Raw genomic sequence first — 19826 nt, forward strand, 5'->3', positions numbered from 1 at the left:
CCAAGCAGCTGTGACTTCAGTTGCACATATTATTCAGAAATTTAAGCTCCATGGGACTGTAGCCAACCTTTTCGGACGTGGCCGCAAGAGGAAAATTGATGACAAATCAAAAAGATGGATAATACGAATGGTAACAAAAGCACCCAGAAAAACTTCTAAACAGATTTAAGGTGAACTTCAAGCTCAAGGAACATCAGTGTCAGATTGCACCATCTGTCATTGTTTGAGCCAAAGTGGACTTCATGGGAGACAACCAAGGAAGACACCATTATTGGAAGGAAATCATATAAAAGCCAGATTGGAATTTGCCAAGCTACATGTTAACAAGCCACAAAGGTTCTGACAAAATGTCCTATGGACAGATGAGATAAAGATGGAACTTTTTGGCAAGCCACATCAGTTCTATGTTCACAGATGTAAAAAATGAAGCATATCAAGAAAAGAACACTGTCCCTACAGTGAAACATGGAGGAGGCTCTGTTATGCTCTGGGGCTGCATTGCTGCATCTGGCACAGGATGTCTAGAGTCTGTGCAGGGTACAGTAAAATCTCAAGACTATCAAGGGATTCTAGAGAGAAATGTGCTGCCTAGGGTCAGAAAGCTTGATCTCAATTGCAGGTCATGGGTCTTGCAACAGGATGATGACCTAAACCACACAGCTAAAAACACCCAATAATGGTTGAAAGGAAAATATTGGACTATTCTGAAGTGGCCTTCTATGAGCCCTAATCTAAATTCTATAAAGCATCTTGGAAAGAACTGAAACATGCCTTCTGGAAAAGGCAACCTTCAAACATGAGACAACTGGAACAGTTTGCTCTTGAGAAGTGAGCCAAAATACCTGTCAAGAGGAGCGGAAGTCTCACTGAAAGTTACAGGAATCGTTTGATTGCAGTGGTTGCCTCAAAAGGTTGTGCAACAAAATGTTAAGTTAAGGGAACCATCATTTGTGTCCAGGCCCATTTCATGAGTTTTATTTTTTTTTATTCTGTGGAAGTATGATTGAAAAGCAATTCTGACTTTCATTTGTTAATTTTCATAAATTTTTGGTTTATTATTACTTTTGTCAGATTCAAGTTATTTATGTGACCATTGTGGGTTTTTCTGTCATTAAACGAGGGGTACCAACAATTTTGACCACATGTGTATATTGTAAGTTGTGAATGAAAAGATAAATTATAAGAAAAGCAATCGTAGGACAAAGAAGAAAATATATTTGTGGAAACTAAAAAAAACATTTAAAAATGTGCAAAAAAAGGAAGGAATATTTAAATAATAAAAATGTAAATGGAGAAACTGGATTTGTCTCTTTCGCTGATTCTGCTTTTACCGGTCACTAGAAACTATTGTATCATAATGTTTTTATTTTCCAGTTACATCATATATAGAGGAGAGTGAATCGACTCAATTGAAATTTTTTGGAATCCGCTGAACTTGTGAAATTGAACTTTGTGTGAATCACAAAAATTCATTTGAATTCTTTGTGGGACTCACAAAAAATAGCCATCATAATTCTATACGTTATAGAAAAATATCACATTTCCTCATGTGAGCTTCCCCATATTGTCTTGAATCAATCACATTATATAGTATAATAGAGCCACTCCAGAGGGACTATCCTTGCTTATATAAAAGAAGAAGTAGAGAGTGCAACAGCCATTTTCTGATGAATCAGTATAGTGAGAACAAGTCACAACTCACAGATTAGTCATAAATGTAAGAAGAGAAAGCAATAAAGCATTGAAGAAACAGTAGAAGTATTGCAAATGAAATCAAAACAGTAAAGCAGACTAGTGTGAGGAAAAAAGTGTCATTCTTGTTTTTCAAGGCAATTGGTTTCTTTAGTGTACTTTTGATTCACGGTGAATCGATTCACCAAAAGTCAAGTTTCCTTTAGAAAATTAATCAAATCTGTCAAATTTGAACATCAAAAGATTTGCTCATCTACAATAATATGCCATCTGTCTTCACCTTTTTCTAGGTCATAAAGTTATTTTCAAACACAACAAGTGATGATGAACCATGCTGAAAGATTGACTGATATGATTATCACTTTTGCCTCTTTTACTACTATCAGTTATATGATTTCTCCATTGTGCCATGTATTTTGTTTCCACTGGTGCACAAACCTATATGCATTTCTCTCCACACATCTGGTTGGGAAACAATGTTTTATAGTATAACCATCAGGTGATAATTTTTTACATGTTTACTTTATGGTAAAGCAATGAACCATAATTTGTATTAATTGAATCTCTTTTTATCCATTTTTTTTCTGCTGGTATGTTATTTGTTTTGGAGGGGTCTGCTTATGATCTGTTCACCATACAAAATTAGTCTGTTGCTAAAACGGTTTATCTGGAATTTTTAATATTTTTGTATATGGTGCTAGAAACAAACAGGAAGGTACTTGCCAACTTCCTGCCTGCTCTGCTTGGGGCCGATCTGAGCAGGCACTGAGCAGTCACAGACCACTCCTGCCAATGGGTCTGCATCTTCCACTGACATCACAAAGAATGAGCAATATCTTCTATTCCACTCAGCGGTGTTGACGAGTAATCTCTGCTAATGTAATAATGATTAACAGCCAGCTCCCCGCTACTTAACTGCAGGGAGTCATCTCTCATTCAGCATGATATCTCCAATGACAATCTATTGACAGAGTAGACTAGAACAGAAGGTGATGTTCTGTTGATGAAGGGTGAAATGAAGTAGAGGAATTGCTGGTTGAGCTGACAGAGATAATCTCTGTGCAGAACAGACAGGCAGTTAGCAAAAATATTAAAAGTCCTGGATATCCCCTTCAAATAGTTTGTATATCCTTTTTATTACAATTTTACTATATCCAGAAAGATAATATAGTGTTTTACAAATTGCTGACTAAAAGCATACGTAACAGATATTCCTCCGAATATCTTTTTGATTTCAATATGAAATATGGTAATAAATAAAAACATTGATGATGTTATAGCACAAATAAGGCTGGATAAAGATTATGAAAAGACCGTGATAAAGTGAATGTTTAATGAAGTAGATGAAATGCATAGAAACTTGAAAATTACTGAACTGGAGGGGATTTGCTGATGCATTGTCAGGAGCATCTTTTGAGAAAATGGTTCTTCTGCTCTATACATATGTATGTTTTTCACTGAACGATGGTTTCATTTGAACCATATTATCCTCCAGCAAACATCTGGCTTGGCTCATTAAAATATTCATGAATTGGGCAATAAACAAGTCTCTAGCTGATCCAGTGTTAACAGGGCTACTTAATAATTTGGACACTTTGTAGTAATTAGAAACGCGTGCAAAATTTGCTCGTACAGGGCAGCTAGTTAAATGTAGCGTTCCTAATGATTACAGAGGGCCTGTGGTGTCTTGCTGCTGCTCAATTGGTCAGTAATTCCTAACTGGAAAGAGCACTACCTTACTACTTTTATCTGGATTTAACCCATAAATCACCATTATTGCATATTGCTTTCTCTTCATAAAATAATTCATAGTTCAAGAAAGGGTAAATTTATTTTGCTTTATCAATTTTAGTTTTTTGCATTGCATAAAATAAGGTTTTATGTAATTGAAAAAGAGTAACTATTATTACTATTAATAAAATAATAATAATACAACTAAAACATAACTGTCTTTATTTTAATGATTGACATCTATCTCTGTATGCACTCTTATACAAAGAAAGCCAACAATCATTGATAGGACTTCCAGCTGGACTGAAAATCCCAAAATGAGCAGAAGTTTACATGATGATTCATGTTGAATTTTTTCTCACAAAGCTATATATCAATTGGCTTAGCTCCAAGTTTCTCTTTAAGTAAGGACACATCTTTAGGTGCATGTAAAAAAACAATAGAAGAATATGTGCACACAATGTCATTTTCAGGCCAATTCTGCTTTAAAAATTGCCAAAAGGAATGTATATGTGCATAACAATATAAAAAAAGACTTGTTATACATATGTTAAGGCAAAATCTATTAACTGCTTCAGGCTTCCAAAGCTGAATAAAGATTAAAAGATGTGACCTGACAGTCTTTTGTGGCTTTCACAGTTTACTATTAAAACATGCAATTTAAAGAAAAAAAAAGAAAACCGCTGGCGGTGAGGCTGCCTCAAAGATATCAGGAAAGGAAAAGCAAAAACAACGCTGTGTTCACATACCCATCTACTGTATAGGATGACTTACTGGGAATCTATGAGTAGAGATGAGCGAACCCAAACTTTTTTTCAGGTTCAGGTCGTCTCTAGTGCTAAACGCCTAACACAGATTTTTTTCCGGAGGTCCGTTACAATGTTTAGAGTTCCAGGGGAAGTCTGGAGAGAGAGAATTTTCCAGCACAAAAGCTCAGGTCACCATTGTTTTCTAGGAGGTTTGAGTCCTGGTTCAAGTTTGGGTACAGTTCTGGTACCTGAATTGAATTTTGGAATAAAAGTTCCAGTCGGGAACCAGAAGCTGAACTTCCACAGGTTCTCTCATCTCTATGTGTGAGCACTGAGCATGAAATACATACCATTCTAGCAAATTACAATGCATATAAGTGATGCATATACCGTAAAGCTTTCACAGTCTAGAGTAGCAAAAAGTTACAAAAGTGCCACTCTTCCTCAGGGACTGGGTCTGATCTTGCAGTTTTACCTGACTGCACTTTTTTAGACTTTTCGAAGACAAGTATCCAAATTCGAAACATTAAATTACTTTAAATACTTTATTAAAATACTAGACTTCATGTATTATAAACTATATTTTGACTGTACAAAATATTAATTTTTTTATTTTCTGTGATAAATTCTTTGCATTTGTTCCCTACGCTACATTTTGTTTTCTTTTCGCTAAGTGCCATTGAGGTTAATAACATTTGATAAACTTCAAAGCCAGTAAACATTTGCAATAGCAATAAATGAGGCATGAAAGCTCATTTTGATTTGCTTTGTAGATCCGTTTCCAGAATACTTCATTTATGTTTATACATAAACACGAGTCTGCTGAAAAGCATTTACAACCCAATGACAAACCTAGTATGTAATTTGGAGTGTGGATCACAGGGCAAATTGGAAAACACCTGCAAAAACACTATAATTTACTAGCATGTTTATAGCTTTAAACTATAGGGAAACATAACAAATTATGTTTATTTTAATATGTATTAGATGTGTCAAACACTATACGCTGTCAGATTTCTTAGAAATACAAGCAGACGTAAAAACATATGCTGTTTAAAAAGAAATGCAACTAGTTATACAGTATACTACATTATAGTATGATAAGACTTAAGTTCTTTTTATATCTACTTACTGAATTGAGTGTCGAACATTCAGACCTTGGTAATTTTATTCCCCATAATATAACAGTTCTGGATTATTTTTACTTATATTTTAACTCCTTTTTATACTGTTCCTTTACTATTCCTATGAGGAATATAAAAATAAAGTAATAGCAGTGTTTTACCAGTTTGGGGCATCACTACATACTCACAAATTGACTAGGTGGGGGAACACCCCAGCCAATAAGAAATGATTCCAAACTATAATAAAATAAAACAATTATATTTATTGTTTTAACAACATATAAAAAAACAAATTAAAAAGACAGGACAAAAAGGAAGGGAAAACAACAACCAAAACATAAAGACTGAGGCAAAAGTGGAGAGGCAAAAAAGGTCAGGCATTAACAAGTGGCTGGTTCAGTGCAGCTGGGGGGCCAACATCACAAGGACTAAAATACAAGAGCTGCTGATAATGTCTCCTATGAATCCATTCAGTGGTATGATATACATAGGTGCAGTCCCACTGCAGGCTCTGCAACGTACATCAGGAGTAAACCACTAGGGGAGTTCAGCATAAAACATATGGCATTAACCACCAGGGATCATTAGATCCTTAACTGAAAGCTGTGTTAGACTAAAAAATATTCCTTTGTTTAACCTACCACAGAATAATGCCGAAGGATATGGTGAAGGCTGCAAGCCCTGAGCTCAAAATGCATAGACAAACATCCTAATTTCCCCCTACACTTTCCTCCTTCTCACAATTGTTTTATCATTATGACTTTTTCATTTTAAATGATATAATCAAAAGTCATGTTTTAATCTCAACATCAAGCGGATGCTGGAATATCCTTTTTTCTCTATGACTTTTCAAAAGGCACCCTGGATGGGTTTAATATCATATTCAGCATCACAGAATCAGCGAACAGTCTGTACAGTAAGTCTCTGCTGTACAAAAGAACATAGTATACTTATTTGAGAAGACCAAAACTACAGAAATAGAAAATTGGAGATTCTCTTAATGGAATCCAATTAGATTGCTGTCTAAAGTTCTAAAATAATCTGCAAAAAAGTGAGCTAAATCTTGTTGGCTGCAATTCCTAACCAATTTAATTAGTCTTAAAGTGCTTGTCCAATACTAGGACTTCTCATACCCATGCAGGCACCATTCCTGCAGTTTAGCACTTGCACCCCCCAGGGCTCTCATGCGGTTGTCATGACACGTGACCCCAGCAACCAATCAGAGCTGGTGTCACTGTTTCCACCTTCAGACAAATTGAACATGAAGAGCAAGTCAAAGATCATTTGCAGCCCCAACTTCCTCTCCATTTTCAAGAAGAGGACATGGACAGTGATGCCAGTGCTGATTAGGTCACGTGTCACAACAACCGTACCGGAACCCTGAGGAGAGCAAATATCAACACCATGGGAACAGTGGTGGCATGGGAGGTGAATATAAGCTTTCTTATTTTATTGGAGCCAAGCGTGGGGTATGACAAGGAGTTGTCAAAGTGGTGGCAACTTCTTTAACCCTACAATGATGATTCATATGGCTCCCTCTTTGAATAAGACTGTTGCAAATTGCATTTCATGTATATTAAAAATTGGAGCAAAACTTTATTTTCTAAAAGTATAAACAGCCTTTGATTAATATAAGGTAACTTAAAAAAACATATAGAGGAAACTTTCTTGTTTGAGAGAAGCAGCTGTTTATAAGACACATAAACAAATATAATATGCTATGCACAAATCTAGGGTACATTTATATTCCATTTATTGTCTATGGGTATAATTATGACTGTTATGGTGCAGTGTATCATCTGGTTGGGATCAATAGCATTCTTCAGGCTGGACTTCTGGTTCATTACCTGAATGCCAAAAGTAAAGTAAAGACTGACAAGCATGTTTTGCTAAGTATCATTGCAAATTCAAATTTAATTTATTAGATTTTATTAATATTTCATTTAGTGAAATGTGTACAGTAGCATTATGCATCCAATGCCTCCTGTTTCATGTACAGAATGTTAGATGTCAGAATAGATCTCAAGCCTAGTCTGCCTCTGTGGTTTCCCATTCAGACTTGGCCGCTGTGGGTGCTGCTCAGCATAGACGTCAGTCGCAACATCTTGCTCAGGCTCGCAGTGTTCATTTGGTTACTGTTGGCCCTCCAGCCAAGTCTATTGCAACCAGCGATAGGCAGCTGCAACCTGACACTCTGGAGTCTAAGTCCAGAGATCACCTTACTGAGCATGATGTGGCATCTTCCTATTGGTGGTCGGATGCCTCCTGCTCTGGTGATGTTGCAGCTCTGGATTGGCCCACGGGCGATATCTCGGCTGACTGGGCGTGAGTGTTTGGGGTGGAGCCTTTTGTATAAAAGACCCCTAGTGGCACCTGCGGGTGTGCTAGTATCATTTTTGTGTGACTATGTGAGTTGAGTCTCTACCATTCTGTCTGCAAGTATTGTGTGTCTCTAGCTTTGATAGAAAGATTGCAATGATACACAGCTTCACATCGACCTCATCTGAAAGATTTGAGTAATCTGTGCTCTATACTTAGCACTGTTTCATTATGCAGGAGGTGAGATGAGGAGATTATCTCTATATCATTATATTTCACACTCTTAGAAACCTGAGCTATGGTGGGTGCATGTTCTGGCTCTCTTTCTAATATTGTAGGCAGTAAGATGAGAAGACCAGCTCTGTATATTTAGATCTCACACATTGAAGAACCTAAGCTATGAAGGGGGCATGTACTCTCTTTAGTACCTTGCTGCCTGATTATAATTGGACAACTCATACAGGGAGAAGAAGTACACACCCCCAGTGAAAATCAACTAATAACACCCACTTAGACTAGAAAAAGTTTACTCACCGTGTGCCAACATTGATTGCTCAGTAAAAACTAACTAAAAGCATGCACTTAAACTTGAAAAAGTTAACTCACTCTCTGCCAATACTTTGGTTGCTCATACTTCCACAATGGAAAGGCAAAATAAAAATAAAATCACATTTTACATTTTATTCTGCTCTGCAACCACTATTATATTGTATGCCCGGTTCGACATGAAAAATTTGTTGCAAGGTCCTCTTTAAGATATAGAAAGATGAGAGAAGGTGACATGATTGCAGACTGGGTGAGGTTTACCAGTAATGATCCCAGCAAAGAGCAAACAGATGAACGGCATACTAGGGCACACAAATCACCACATTACCAGACGGAGCTATTTATCTGAAGTATTGCGGCATATGATTCAGTCAAAAATGGAGGTGCTTGCATGAAAAAACATGAATATTTCAATGTGAAGCAAAACAAGAAGAAATATGCAGCACTCACCAATGTAGCTGAAAAACTGTGAGTCTTTATTTCACATAATTTCCATCAAATGTGTGGACATGCAGGACGTGGAGGAATGCTAGGTGAGGGAGGTGCCGGACAACGGCCGTTTCACGATTACTCGCTTCTACGGGTCCAGGTGAGGGGATTAGCTAAAGGTCATTCCCTATATAGTATCACAGACCTTACTAATTAACATACATAACAAGTTGTGAAACAAACATTTACAAAAAAATATATAGTTATACAATATACAGAGTGCAAGATTCTAGTAAAGAATAAATCTTTCCATATCGATTTACAAGATAATCTATATTTTTAGAATATCATAGGAAGATTATAATCTAAATAACTTTACATACAATTTTTTATATAACATTTTTTATAAAAATACTGATAGATCGATCCGGTCATTTAGACCCAAATGACCTTGTGCGTTCGCTTTCAGGATCCATTTTGCTTCTTGTTGCAATAAAGCTTTGTCATGGTTACCTCCTTGAGGTGGAAAATTGACCTTTTCAATCCCTGCAAAACTCAAAATTTCTGGGTTAGCTTTATGCACATCTTGAATATGCTTAATTAATCGCAGTGAGCCCTTTCCTGATGTAATAGATCTACAGTGTTCACCAAAACGTATCGTAAGTGGTCTTATAGTTTTTCCAATATAAAAATAACCACATGGACAAAAAATAATATAAACCACGAATTTAGTTTGGCAAGAAATGTAATTTTGTGCCTTATGTTCCATAGAGCTAAAATGTATAGAATTCCCTGTCAGATGAAGATGCCAGTATTTGCAGTGACCACATTTATAATTTCCTTTTATTGATAAATCTCGTAGCCAATTTTTTTGAGGGGGACGAAGTCTATGATGTACTAATAAATCCCCTATATTATGTGCCCTTTTGTATGCAAATTGGGGAACTAATTTACCATCTGTGTGTAAGGTTTTTTCTGCATCAATGAGATGCCAGTGCTTTCTCACTGCTGCATGTATTGCTCTATCCATTGCACTATGTTTGAAACAAAAATTAAATTTTTTTGTAGGTTTGACTACACTATTTAATTTTTTAGTCCTTTCCTTTAATAAATCCATCTGAGAAAAATTTTTTACCCTTTCATATGCTTCATTTAATAAAGTCATAGGATATCCCCTTTGCAAAAAACGTTGTTTCAGCTCAGAAATTTGTTCATTAAAAATGGTTTCATCATTATTCAGTTTTCTTACTCTTAGCATTTGACTATATGGAAGTCCCTTTTTAGTGTGTAATGGGTGAGCGCTCTTATAATGAAAGTAATTATTTGTTGCGGTTTCTTTTCTAAACACTTCTGTTGTATCTCCGTTTTTTAGAAAAAGAGGAACGATTTTTATTCCAGGAAAAAATCATGTTATTTTCGTAGTCATTTTTATCTCTCAAAAATTTTTCTTTTTTCTTCTGTTTAATATCGATTTGTTGTAATACTAGTTTTTTATCCAATATTTTGTAAAAATTTGTATTTTGGTTTTCTGTGTAGCGTGACTTTAATTCTGATTTCGCTTTCTCCAACTGTTCAGTCAGATGATCATACTCCTGCTCATTTTTCTCTGCTTCCAATTGTAATAAATTGAGAGAACATTGGTGAAGGATATCAGTCCATTTCTTTTGGAAAATAGGATCATCTTGAAATTGTGAAATTTCCTTGAAGATACGTAAACCTCTCGGGACTCTCTTGCGTTCAGTGTATGATTTCAATGATTTTACAGTCCAGAATGATCGGATTTTTCTCTCAGCTAATGCTTTAAATTTCTGGATAAGTGGTATATACAAAAGGTAGGCACAGCAATGGGCACGCCAGTCTCTTGTGTTTATGCAAATTTATTCCTAGCACGATTTGAAGAGTTTTATATAAAAACAGCCCTAAATCCACACTTAAGACATTTACAAGCATATTTTCGCTTTGTGGATGATATTTTTATTATCTGGGGCGGTTCTCAGGAAGAATTTGCAGATTTTGTAAAATACCTGAACAATGTGAACAGTGACAACATGCGCTTCACATTTTCATTTGGGGGAAACACAATAGATTTTCTTGATGTCAAATGTAAAATAAAAAATGGCTCTTTAAAAACAGAAGTGTTTAGAAAAGAAACCGCAACAAATAATTACTTACATTATAAGAGCGCTCACCCATTACACACTAAAAAGGACTTCCATATAGTCAAATGCTAAGAGTAAGAAAACTGAATAATGATGAAACCATTTTTAATGAACAAATTTCTGAGCTGAAACAACGTTTTTTGCAAAGGGGATATCCTATGACTTTATTAAATGAAGCATATGAAAGGGTAAAAAAATTTCTCAGATGGATTTATTAAAGGAAAGGACTAAAAAATTAAATAGTTTAGTCAAACCTACAAAAAAATTTAATTTTTGTTTCAAACATACTGCAATGGATAGAGCAATACATGCAGCAGTGAGAAAACACTGGCATCTCATTGATGCAGAAAAAACCTTACACACAGATGGTAAATTAGTTCCTCAATTTGCATACAAAAGGGCACGTAATTTAGGGGATTTATTAGTACATCATAGACTTCGTCCCCCTCAAAAAAATTGGCTATGAGATTTATCAATAAAAGGAAATTATAAATATGGTCACTGCAAATACTGGCATCTTCATCTGACAGGGAATTCTATACATTTTGGCTCTATGGAACATAAGGTACAAAATTACATTTCTTGCCAAACTAAATTTGTGGTTTATATTATTTTTTGTCCATATGGTTATTTTTATATTGGAAAAACTATAAGACCACTTACGATACGTTTTGGTGAACACTATAGATCTATTACATCAGGAAAGGGCTCACTGCGATTAATTAAGCACATTCAAGATGTGCATAAAGCTAACCTAGAAAGTTTGAGTTTTGCAGGGATTGAAAAGGTCAATTTTCCACGTCAAGGAGGTAACCATGACAAAGCTTTATTGCAACAAGAAGCAAAATGGATCCTGAAAGCGAACGCACAAGGTCCTTTGGGACTAAATGACCGGATCTATGATTTGTCAGAAAATAACTGTTTTCTAATAGCTATATGAGGTCTAAGATTAATAAAGTAAAATGGCTTTATAATTCAAAGAGAACAACGCATACACAATGAAGATGCACTTGAACATGTACTCAGCTTGTTAGCAGCTTGACTATAAAATATCAGAAATCTCAGAGAAACAAAGTAAAATAAACAAGGTTAAAGAGTGTCTAAGGAGCAGTGACCTCCTGTGAAAGAACAGCGCACATTCTCCAGCATAAAACGGTCTGCCACTGTTTGTTGAGTGGATGCCCTCAAAGGACTGTTAAATATGCTTCTAGTCTTTCTCTCCTTATCATGTTATTCAGTACTGACCTAACGTATATTAACTGGTGTGATGCATTAAATTGTTGTAAGAGGAGACTTCCCTGCTTACTTAGTGCTACGCTCTCCCCCTAGGAGATATTCCATTAAAATTTGAAATGTCATTTTTTTTTGTTCTCGTTCTGCAACCTTTATTATAACAGATTGATCACAAATTCAACGTGCTGCACAGGCTGCTCCTTGTTAAGAGCAACAGAACTTGCTGTGAATTTATTTTTTGGCTTTAAACTTTGTCAAAAATAGCCAATTGCTAATTATTCCATTGTAAGAAATTAATAATAAAGTGACTTCTCTCATTAAAGAAATGTTTCATATGCTGCCACAGATGCAACATTGCTTACTGGTAATTGATGATTTATTTAAAAGAGGATTTTTGAGCAGTAAACGGAATTGGCTAATTTTGCTTGTTTTAATTACAGAAATATCACTTTTTTCTATTTAGCCGTTGCTGACATTTTGGCTAAAGTAACAACTGGTTGGCATTTTTCAATCAGTATCTCAACAAATCAACTTATTGAAAGATGGCTAATTAAGGTGTCAATTGCATATTTGCAGTCACTTTTGTCATTTTAGCAAAAATGGGCAACTCAGTGAAAGTAGGAAAATGTCAATATTGCTTAAAGCAATATATATATATATATATATATATATATACATAAATATAGTTATTTTTATGTTTTTGGGACATTAACTTATACTGATTATTTCTAGATTTTGCTTCAATCATGGACCAATACTAGGTATATTCAATAGGTAGCACTGTTGAGATTGTTTTCTACTCCTGGGGGGACAAATTCATATATATAAAGTATATGTATACATATGTACTGCATATATTTATATATAAATATATATATATATTTTTTTGCCTAGACCATTGCAAAGTTGACTTGGTACACAACTAGTCTAATTAATAGGAGGCAGATCTTCACAATGCCTCAATATTTTAATTATATTATCACACAGTGCTCTATACTTTTACTATTTAAGAGTGACATGTAGCACACCATTATATGGGCATACATTCAATGCTAGGCCTCCTTCTTTTCAAGCATTGCTGATGACAATGAGAATGGCATTTGGGCTGAGATAGAACTTGTAACTTTCTAGAACAATGCTGATTTACATAGCATTCAGGTTTTGCTAAAAGCTAACTCTTGTGGGAATTCTCACAACTTCCATTAGCAGTTGTCACCTTTTTAAATGAAGCAGACAACTGTGAAATGGCCAAATAAAATATTAAAATACTTTACACAATGCAAAGCTTAACTTTAGGGGAAAATGTCTTTCAACTAGGTCATAAGGAAACATTATATTCTCACCAGTTGTCGATTTCTAAATCAAAACTTTTTGGCATCACTGAAGCTGATGATCATTATTTTCTCATTGTCATGTGAGGATTTTGAATAAGTTGTTTTTCTCTCTTCTATTTTAACAGAAAAATGTGATGAGCCCTTGGTTGCTGGTCTTCAACCCCAGTCCTTTAAGAGTTCATCTGTAATGTCTGGAATTTATGCCCCCGTATATGCAAAACTCAACAGGAGGGAAGGTAAGATAACACTTAAGGCATTGTGCTCAAATTAAAAATTGTTATCTTGATTTAGATTGTTTAACTGTGCAGTTAAGGTGGATTCAGATGTGGAACCAAAAATATGCCACATATTTTGCCAAATTTTTGCAATCAATTTGCTCTATCTAAAAAAATCTCAACTTTAAAATATTCTATAATTGAACTAAAATATGGATGTGGAAGGAACTTTAAAGCTCAGCATGTGTTTTATTATCATTTACTAGCCAATACTGAGCCACAGCTTGTGCCAAGGAGCCATTATTACAAATGAGTAAATATATTAAGTGAAAATGAATTTTACAAAAAATCTCATTTGGAAAAATTCAGTAAAATGGGCACTGTGATGTACATATAAATTAGTCTTAATAGATAATAAAGTCATGTCTGAATGTTAATAATGCTTAAAAATTGTTTTCTAAGGTCACTGATAAGGACTTTTGCAATTCAATAACAATGATTCCATTGGTGGTGTGTTTACATTTTAACAACCGTAAATGGAGTGTTTATACTTCTTGGTCATCTCTCAGATGCAGTAATCATTTACCTGTTCTTTTCCTATCTTAGCAGTCATAAATACCCTCATTCTTTTAGTCATGCTCTTTACTCACAGATCAAAATAGAAAACAATAGAGAGCAGTTCTGCTGCATCCATATCAATCACAATTGCAATTGTCATGTGTGTAATCATGTGATCTTTCTCCCAGCTCTCTCCTCTTCTGTAGGCATTTACTGCAAGCATAGAAGCAGGAGGTTCTGCACTGGCATAGATAGAAGAAGACAAGGCCATAGATGTAGTCACATGATTACCCACATGTATTCTGAAATTGTAATCCCACTGGACATTGAAGTGCCAAAGCTTAGTGTTTACTCTGCTAATTTGTAAGAAGTAGGGGTCATTAAAGAAGCACTCTCTTGAAAGTTTGTATCCTCTTAATATTATATAGCAGGGGGCAGAGCATAGCAGCTGGGTCAGGAGTTGAAGAAGGGGTGGACCTGGGCTTCCAGGGCCTTTTCATAGATGTAGGAATGTAGTTATAATGATGAGTCATGCAGGGAAAAGAGACTTCCTGTCCCTACATAGAGCTTAGAAAGATTTAGCTAGTCAGTTTTTAATCATGTGATGTCAAAAACCTAGTGGAAAACAGAAAAATTAGCTGGATAGAAGGGCAAAGGGAGAAATTGTAAGTACACAGCGGCATATAATATGATGATTTCAATATATTAAGAGGATGGGAGTGCTTCTTTAGCATGAAGCCTATGGTGAAGCAATAAGGTTACTTCTGATTGCTTTTTCAGCACAGAACAGTTTGGTGCACATTTTTACAATTTGTTCAGATCATAGCCAACACCTTTAAAATTGTTGACACATCACTTCCTTCAAAGCACTATTGATTGCAATAGTACATTTTTTTAATAGAATGTTGCTTTTAAGATTTTAATAGTCCTTGAGATCTTGGGTAACTTTCTGTGGTTCAAACTCACAGGCAGCCACTGATCTGATCTTTGCTCATCTGGCATGATAACCATGAAATGAGGTGGGTAAATTAGTACCCATTTTCTATACTGCTTAATTAGGTTAAAATTACCTTTTAAAAATATTAAAAAATAAAACAACATAATGGCTCACAATAGTTAATAGTTGAGGGATACTTTAGTAACCTTATTGTGGATTTGATTGGTTGATAAAGTGTATTTTACATTAATCTGAAATTTTAAGAAATCAGTAAAATCTTTCTATATGTGTCATTTTGTGCAAAACTCTTTGGTTCAGGTCACAAATTAGCTTAATATCGCTGTCCTGATCAAAATCTGATCATTTCTGAACCATGACAAATGGATATGCTCTTCCCTTCTGTTCTGTGATCCACACCGAGGGACAATTTAGAGAGAATTGCTGACTTTTTTCATTCTTGATTCATTCCTTCTTTCTATTTCTCTAAGGATTTTTATCTATAATGTACATTACAATGCTGTGCACAAAAGCGAAGATGTTTAAAGCTTATCTACAGCACTTATGACTGCTTATTTTTGTAAAGTAAATGTAATTGACAATAAATGTTAGATCAAGCCCATTAATGCAACCTACAGTGTTGTATTCATACTTGCTGCTATGGCAAACACTTTCATATCATGAGGATAGGGTTAAAATCAATAATTAATTTTGTAGAAAAGCTGAAAACTGACAGCCTGTTAGTAATGCACATTTTCTACATGCTGTGTTGTTTTGATCGAATAAAGGAAATCATCTGGAAATTAAAAGATCTGCACTTTGAAAACTGGGAAAGAACTTTTTTTCACAGCATTTTAGCTTTTGTTAGGCAATAAAAATGCTATAAAAGCAAAACATCTTAAGTGACATCATCTAAATACCTGATAAAAACATATCTTAAGTAGTTCTTTTTTGAAGCAGTTGTTTTATGAAGACAACCTCTGTCTATATGCCTATTAGTCAGTAAGGGAAATCTGCTCTGGATCCCCCATTATGAGCCATAAAAGCGTGGCACTGTATTAAAGCTGCTACCCTTCTCGCAGGCATAGCCATCCATGTAATACATTAATGTCTAATCAAAGGAAAGTAAAACAAATGGTAAGACTGGAGAGACAAAAAGTGCAATCAAGTGGTATAAAACATTATAGGTACACTCACTGATAGGGTTATGACAGTCACATCTCCTATAGAAGCATGTAATGGCAGCAGCAGGGGCACCAAGGCGATACATTGCAATAAATAAGGAATACAGTGGTTCAGAGTCCGCGCTGCCCAAGGTCAAAAGATACGATCACACATGAAGGTGAAGCATGAGTGCGGTTTATTATTTCAAGGTTTTCAAACCTCTTCTTCAAAACCAAGTTATCATTGTGGTTTGGTCCCGATGAAGAGGTTTGAAAACCTTGAAAAGTGTTGACATAATAAATCTCATTCATGCCTCACCTTCATCTGTGATCGTATCTTTGGACCTTGGGCAGCGCGGACTGTGAACCATCATATTTCTCATTTATTTCAATGTATTCAAAGAAAGTGTCAAATGACACAGAGCCTTTCTGTGAGGATAACAACTGAGCACCAGGGATAAGAAATCCAAATCCTTTCACTCAGGTATTTAATCTCTCATTTGACAATTTGTTGACTTCATAAAACCCTTTAACATAGCATAATTTAAAGGGGTAGTCCCATCTACTATATCCCAAAATGTAGGAGGTGTTATAATAATGATATTAGTAAATTCCTCCAATTAAAAATGTAGAATGGTTCTTATGATTAGCTCTGGCACTTACCCCATTTGCAGGACCACTAACAACTAATGAGGATTTACTATGATTGGTTATATCCATGGATAACTAAGCTACTGCAATGCAAATGTTAATGCAATTTTTTGCTAATTTGTTGCTGCATGTGAACCCATCCTGCCTGAAATGTTTGCCTAATGATGTGGTGTCAATCATACAAAGGTAGTGCAAGTAGAACATACTGTATGTTACTGCATTTATCATTCATTTAAATAGCACTGTCTCAATTCAGTGTTGTCTGCATATCTTCAAGGTTATCTTTGCACAAAAATGTATAGCTGAATAGTGTTATGCTCATTTACTTTTTAACAATGTAACAGAACAACCACAGTCATTTCAATTTCACTCTCTGTTACATTCAATATAAACCGATGGTCAGGAACTGTCATTTAGTGAGACAGTCATTAGTGAGTACTAGGTCTACAGCATAACCTTCATTCTTTTTCAATAGGTCAGTTTGATTTTTAGAAAGTTGCATATCCAATGTCACACATCTTTTCTATGTAGTGCATTTATAGGCTTTAATAAATGAGCCATGAACAGTTAATGTGCTTTATTTCTACATTTAGTGAAGTAAGCATAAGGCCCTGTAGCAAAAGTTGGGTTGGAGTTTATATGGCTCTGATAGCACACAGAGACTTTATGGCTAAACAAGTATATAACAGCATAAATGGAATTATGTTAAAGATACATATATTTTGAAAGCATATACTAATGTTCTTAAAGGAAAACATGCATGAATGAATCACAAGTCACAAATATCCAATAGGGATGAAAGGACCCGTGGAATTTCAGGTTCTGGTACCCGACCCGAACTTTATTCCAAAGTTAAGTTCTGGTATCAGAACTGTACCCAAACTTGAAACAGAACCCAAACCACATTGAAAACCCTGTGGACCCAAACTTTTGAGCTGGAAAATATTATCTCTACCTGCAACAGACTTCCCCTGAAAATATGAACATTTCAACTGTCATCTCTGTTAGGAGCCTTTAAGCAGAGTAATTTTGGTTTCAGTTTTTAAGAGCACCTACTAGAGATGAGCAGTAGGGATGAGCGGACCCATGGAAGTTTGAGTTCTGGCACCCAACCCAAACTGTAGTGCAAAAGATGAGGTTGGGTACCAGAACTGTACCCGGTCTTGAACCAGAGCCTGAACTCTCTATCTTTCTTGCTCTCTTTGTCTTGTGTTGGACTTCCCCTGGATCTCCAAACGTTGCAACGGACTTCCGTGATAAGTCCGTGTTCGGTGTTTAGCACCGGACACTAACTGCCTGGTACAAATCCCGAACTTTTAACTTCGGGTTTTCTCATCTCCAATATCCAAATATACACATCTTACACAATGCAGGGAGCAGGGTAGAGAAAGAAAAGTAAAGCCCCCGTTACACACTGCGATATCGCTAGCAATATCGCTGTAAACTCACCGATTTTGTGACGTTGCAGCGATATTGCTAGCGATATCGCTGCATGTGATACTTACCTCCGACCGGCTCCCCCGCTGGTTATCGCTGATCGCGCGAGAAGCTGCTGGATCATTTCTCGTCGGTCACTTCCTGTGGCGCTTCCTGCTGTGACGATGAGCGACGCGTGGACGCGGGCGGGAGGACGCAGGATCGCCTCGTCTGACTGGTAAGTAGCGACCCCCGTCCCCAGCGATGTCGCTAGTGTGATCTGCCTGTTTGGCAGCTCACTAGCGACCACCTAGCGATGCACCAGCGATCCTGACCGCGTCATATCGCTGGTCGGGATCGCTGGTGAGTCACTAGGTGTAACGGTACCCTAACTCTTTTTTTCTTTTTGTAAGTCCCTACATTCTTGGCAATGTTTCTCAAGGACAAACAAGTTGAAGCACAAAACTATGCTTCAGACATTCATGGTGTCAGGAACACTGCACTGCACTTGCTCACTGAGCCAGTTAGCGTGTCCCGAGTACAAAAACGGCGCTCAAAGATACCTGTGGAGCGGGGCAGCAGCGGTGAAGATGCGTGCTTCAGACTAACAGGGCCTGAAGCACGTGACTGCTGGGGGCGTGGTCTAAGCTCCACAGAGCTAGGAGCTGAAGGAAAACTCCTAGAAAGGTAACTGCAGGACAAGTTAGCAAGGGGCATAGGCAGAAACGTAAACCAGATTAAGCCGGGGTCAAAGCACGAGATAGCACAACAATACCAAAGGGTTAGACAGAACGGATAGTCAGGATGTAGCAATAGATCAGAAAACCAGAATGGGCAATAGACGGTTCAATAGGGACAAACTGTAACGGAGTAACGATAGCCAAGCCAGGAGGTCAGAACTGGAGAAGACGATAGTACCAAAACGTGAGACAGAGAACAGTGTGAGGGGACAGACCGAGTCATACACGGGAATCCAACAAGCAATGCAATATACATGCACACCAGGGGTCAGACACACAGAGAGAAAAGCAGTATAGCTGACAGGGAATCCTAGTCTGGAGTGAGTATAAATAACCCTCCCAGATCCAAAGAGAGGCCGGCAAAAGTTAACCCTGTGAGAACAGGACATTAACCATGACAGTACGCCCCTCTTAATGGGGGGCCACTGGACCCCCAGGTTTCTCAGGGTATCTGGCATGAAAAGCCCGCACCAGTCGATCAGCATGCACCGAACTGGCCGGAACCCATGACCGATCCTAAATGGAATATCCCTTCCAATGAATAAGGTACTGAAGTCTCCTGCACACCCACCGTGAATCAATGATGCACCCTACCTCATACTCCAGTTGACCGTCTACCACCACTGGTGGAGCCACAGATGAGGGATCTTCTCTAACTGTCCCCACAGGTTTTAATAGGGACCTGTGGAAGACATTAGATATTTTGAAGGAGGTGGGCAACTGTAATTTGTATGCCACCGGGTTGATCACCTCTACAATCTTGTATGGGCCAATAAATTTTGGGCCCAACTTCATAGAGGGTATATTAAGTTTGATGTTACGGGTAGACAACC

At 36.7% G+C, this 19826-nt stretch overlaps 1 protein-coding gene across 1 annotated transcript in view; it reads left to right on the forward strand.

Moving 5' to 3' along the window:
* The window catches only part of CNTNAP2 (contactin associated protein 2), a 2930334-nt gene that overhangs the window by 684820 nt on the left and 2225688 nt on the right, over positions 1-19826 (forward strand). Inside the window, exon 2 of the mRNA XM_073550056.1 lies at positions 13442-13552. Within this exon, the coding sequence (XP_073406157.1) occupies positions 13442-13552 (111 nt within the window). The remainder of the gene's footprint in view (positions 1-13441; positions 13553-19826) is intronic.

This window comes from Dendrobates tinctorius, unplaced genomic scaffold (genome assembly GCF_039654945.1).
Source record: "Dendrobates tinctorius isolate UK_male_01 unplaced genomic scaffold, ASM3965494v1 ptg000162l, whole genome shotgun sequence".
Classification (NCBI taxonomy): Eukaryota; Metazoa; Chordata; class Amphibia; order Anura; family Dendrobatidae; genus Dendrobates; species Dendrobates tinctorius.